Here is a 4715-nt window from a genome sequence, read left to right as displayed (position 1 = left end):
CCTTTTCTCGCAGAAGCAAATATGTGCTTTGAAAAAGCCAGAAAAAGTATGCAAAAAATAATATTTTTTCCCTTCCCTAGAAGCACAACTATGTGCTTCTCACGGGAGCAAATCTATGTCTTCATAAAAACAAATCTGTACTTCTCGTGGAAGCAAAAACATCACGCAAAAAAATAATTATGTGATTTTTTCTTTTGCTTTTCGAGAAGCACAGCTATGCTTCTCGCATAAGCAAATTTGTGCCTCCACGAAAAGCAAATTTGTGCTTATCCCGGAAGCACAAAAAAAAATCTTTGCACCAAAAAGAACATTCACAATTTTTTACTCCAAAACCTAGGAAAACCAGATGTAACTCAGAAAACTGAAAAAAGAACATCTGAAACTCGAAAACATGGAAAAAGAATAAAAAACAAAATTCAGAAGGAGCGCCTAGCACACGTCACGTGGCGACGGCTGAACGAACCACTTGACGTGCTCTTAGCCCATACAAAGTGACCCTTACGGCCCTTCCGCAAGGGATACTCCTTTATCTTTTTTGATAAACTTCTTCTCCTTTATTCATTCATAAGTAAAGTAGCATCGTTTACAAGTAAAGGGATAACCTCATCAGGGGCGTTATCCATCCAAACACTCGGAGATGAGAACCTAGCTAACCTTGCTAGTTCATGAGCTACTCAATTACGTTCTCTATTACAATGATCATAAATGACATGGAAAAAACTAATGACATGAAATAACAGTCATCTATAATGGATGAAGCGACTAAAGAAGAGTAGCCTTGGCTCAACGCATTCACCACCTCTACGCTATCCGAATTCACTTCAATCTTACTGCATCCAATGGTATTAGCAAGATTCAAACCAAACCTCACTGCCATTGCTTCTACTGTGAACGAGTCGAAGCAGGGGTCCATTTTTTCATTAGCAGCCGCTATAAATTCCCCCCTATGGTCCCGAATAACTGCTCCAAATGTTGCTGCGAGTGTGTCATTATCAAATCTCGCATCAACGTTTAATTTCACGTAACCATACTTTGATTTCAGCCAATCATCTGATCGGACATGAGCCTCAGTTGCTCTCAGACACCCCAAAAAAAAGTTGCTCTCAAACAAAGCGCGCTTCCCCTCTCATAGTTGTGGGCCTAGAGTATGGTGGGCTGTGGGCTGGTGGCGCGGTGGAACTTGAGACTCACTCTTCGCTGCTGGCCTTGGAAACAGAATCTATGTACAACGACCCCTCGAAAAGAAAAGGCAAATGTACAGCATGTGTACTGCACAAGGGAGGGTGTACTACTTCCGGCACTTGTACTACCCCTCCCAAGCCAACGCAGGCCGGCATGAACAATGCCCATCCCTACCGATCCATCGGTCGAGGGGGATGCTTTGCTAGCTTTATGCGTGTTTGGTGCACGTCCACCCACCGCTCACCGCCCCTTCCTTCCTTGTGCTTCCCTTCCCTGCTACGCATCTTCTTCTTCTTCCTCCTCCTGGCAGGCGTCTATTTAAGCCGGCCCCCAACCGCAATCATTGAAGCCAGAACAGGTGCAGGCATCATCAAACTCTCCCTCCGACGACATCGATCGCCGGGGTCCCGATCTTCTCCTCTTGACTCCTGCTGCAACTGCCAACCATGGCCTCCGAGGTACCATCTCTTTCCCTGCCTTCTTATTTACCCAACATCTCTTTTTTTCTGATTTTTCGTAGCATGGTTCCTCTCTTCTCAGTTATCGGTTGATGAATAGATCAAGAAAATCAATAGGAAGTAGCTAGCCTAGCTAGGAGAGACTTCTAGTTTGTCGTCTATTATTATATACCCCGTGTTGGATTAGTTGATCATTCGTCAAAAAAGAAAGATTGCTTGATCGAAATAGGCTAAGATAATGTTTGATCTGTTAGAATCTAACAGAAACAAAATGTTCTCATCTTATTATGGTCGGCAGACTGTTGTCCTCAAGGTGGCAATGTCCTGCGGAGGTTGCTCGGGGGCGGTTAAAAGGGTGCTCACCAAAATGGAAGGTCTCTCTGCGTCTACTTGCTTCCTTTCAATCAAAGCTACTCCACCAATGCATTTATATCTACCTGCTTGTGAAAATCAGTTTCAACCGCAAAGGGAATCACTAAAACAAAACTCCACAGCGAATACATTGGAACTGAACTAGAATTCTACGGTGGCCTCACTGCTAATGCTTTGGTTTTTCTCCCCGTGGCAGGCGTCGAGAGCTTCGACATCGACATGGAGCAGCAGAAGGTGACCGTGAAGGGCAACGTCAAGCCAGAAGACGTTTTCCAGACGGTCTCCAAGACCGGGAAGAAGACCGCCTTCTGGGAGGCCGAAGCCACTCCGGCCGCTGCTGCCGCTGAGGCTGCGCCGGCCGCTCCTGCACCGGAGGCGGCTGCCCCGACAGCAGACGCCGCGCCTGCACCGGAGGCAACCCCGGCCAACACCGTCGCTTGATGGGCACGCATAGATGATGCCGCCGTGACCTTTGAAAACTCCAAGATATTGTTGTTGAGAGAGTCATGTGTGGGCGGTTTGCACGATGTTACTTACGAGTTGACTACAACGTAATGGAATAAACAAAGTGTGTATGACTTAGAAAAATGAACACGTCGTCGACCACATGATTTACAATAGATTTCCGTTCTATTAATGTTCTACAGCTCTTCCGTTGACGAAAGTGTTCAGTGCAGCCGTCCATGTTAAATTTACACAAAATAAAATTTGTAGTTTGAAGATACAATGTTGTATAAAGGCCTACTTGCTGCAAAAAATTGTGGGACATGTTATGTTTGGCACTAGCTTGAGACTGCTCAGGTTCGAGAAATCGCAGAGAGTCGTCAACAACTCTCCCTGCTACCGTGTATCTGCGGCTTTCTTCTACGGGGTATGTATACGCAGCTCTCTCGCACATGACAATTTATAATTTGTACCGATTGAGTTATTTGTACTCAATATTCTGTCTTTTTTTGTGGAACGAATGGCTGGTATTTGCAGTCGAACTTCGACGCTAGCGTGGAGCCGGTGGAGTTGTGCCGGGAGAAACGGACGGCACTACCAAGTACAAGATGGTGGGAGGCTGGGAGCATTACTCGTGCGGGGAGCACCACTCCTCCCAATCATGGACTGTCAGCGGGATCAAGGCAAAATATCAACTCGGCAAAAAAAAAGGCATAGTGCAAAAATGTTCCCTCCCACAGTACAAAATTTTCATCATCATAGTAAAAAACTTGATGCACATTCACCATTAAAAATATATTACCTCCGCCCTAAAATTATTGTCTTAAATTAAGACAATAATTTTGGGACGGAGGGAGTATAAAATTAGCACCTTAGGTTGTTGAACTTTGTTCATGTTCATGCACACCATGATGTTCACTATGGAGAATCCGGTTATCATGTTGTTTTTTGGCAAAAAAAATCCGGTTATCATGTTGAACTACAATTGTATAAAAAAATCCATAAATAGCAATGCTACATCTAGAAACCAACAAATACAAATATGAAAAGAGTAATTAAAAAACAATGGAGAATACAAGACAAGGTCTATACCGTTGTAGTGTTCAAGTCTTATTATAATAATATACTAAAAACAACCCAATTCCTTTCTTGAATATCATGGATCAGGCTCATACTAAAATATAATAAATGTTAAAAATTCATAATGGATAGAACCAAAAAAATGCTGGCGTTTGTAGAACTCTTCTAACTTTGCATAAGAATATTTTTTTAATATCTGATATTAACTACCACCCACTGGCACTTGGCCAAAAAAGTCAATGATCACTCAGAGCTCTGAATTTCAAAGAGCATCCAAGTGTGTACATAGTCATTAGTAAGCTTGGAACATCTTTGAAACCCCAAATAAATACTCCCTCCGTTCCTAAATGTAAGTCTTTTTAGAGAATACACTAGGGACTACGTACGGAGCAAAATGAATGAATCCATGCTCTAAAATATGTCTATATACATCCGTATGTAGTTTGTAGTGGAATCTTTAAAAAGACTTACATTTAGGAACGGAGGGAGTACATGTTTGTGGTAATCAATGTTTCATATTATTATCTAACTTAACATGTACTCACTCCATCCCGGATTAAAGAGCACTGCCTGACGTATGATAGAAAGTGTCTGATCCCCGTACGACACGAAACAAGGACCGTTGATTGCAACTTGACGTAGAACTTCACGGTCCATTATACAGACCATCGTACAAGTATTGGATGAGTTCTCATCATATGTATAATAATTTCAGAAATTAAAAGACCGCTGGGCCACTTCTCTCGGACCAAGTTATGATGGGACTTGTGCCAGAATTGATGTCTAGCTACCCATTAGTCCACTCATTATCTTACATGCAGCAGGAATATACACTCAAGGCATACAATTCATACCCAGAATGTGGCACTCTCTCTCCCTTACATATAACCAATGAAATAGTATTATTAATGCTTGCATGCAAAATCTAAGCCTGACAATCTTTGTAAAGACGGATGATTTATCGTGGTCAACCGCCCCTTTAAACCTAAACAGAGAAATAGACATTTTAATTAGTAATTCAAAGGCTCGAACATGCATAGACATACCACAAGCTATTAAAATTAGTAATAAAGGACAACCAAACATTAGGAAATTAAACGTTCAAGTTTGTAACTAGTGCAGAACCGGGCAATAGCACCGGTTCGTAAGGGGCTTTAGTGCCGGTTCGGTAACCGACAC

At 42.5% G+C, this 4715-nt stretch overlaps 1 protein-coding gene across 1 annotated transcript; it reads left to right on the top strand.

The window, feature by feature from the left end:
- The first annotated feature begins 1366 nt into the window (after nucleotides 1-1366).
- Nucleotides 1367-2736, top strand: LOC119330196 (copper transport protein ATX1-like). The gene is made up of 3 exons (XM_037603314.1): nucleotides 1367-1640; nucleotides 1939-2014; nucleotides 2209-2736. Exons 1-3 carry the CDS (start codon nucleotides 1629-1631, stop codon nucleotides 2451-2453), a joined length of 333 nt encoding a protein of 110 aa, XP_037459211.1. The 5' UTR covers nucleotides 1367-1628; the 3' UTR covers nucleotides 2454-2736.
- The last annotated feature ends 1979 nt before the right edge of the window (nucleotides 2737-4715 follow it).

Source organism: Triticum dicoccoides, chromosome 7A, assembly GCF_002162155.2.
Source record: "Triticum dicoccoides isolate Atlit2015 ecotype Zavitan chromosome 7A, WEW_v2.0, whole genome shotgun sequence".
NCBI lineage: Eukaryota > Viridiplantae > Streptophyta > Magnoliopsida > Poales > Poaceae > Triticum > Triticum dicoccoides.
The sequence above is the reverse complement of the archived record's forward strand: the minus strand, read 5'-3'. Positions and strand labels throughout refer to the sequence as shown.

Excerpts from the sequence above, each read along its gene's own strand:
- LOC119330196 (XM_037603314.1), top strand. Across the intron at positions 2,015-2,208 it reads GGTGCTCACCAAAATGGAAG|GCGTCGAGAGCTTCGACATC; the intron begins GTCTCTCTGCGT and ends TCCCCGTGGCAG.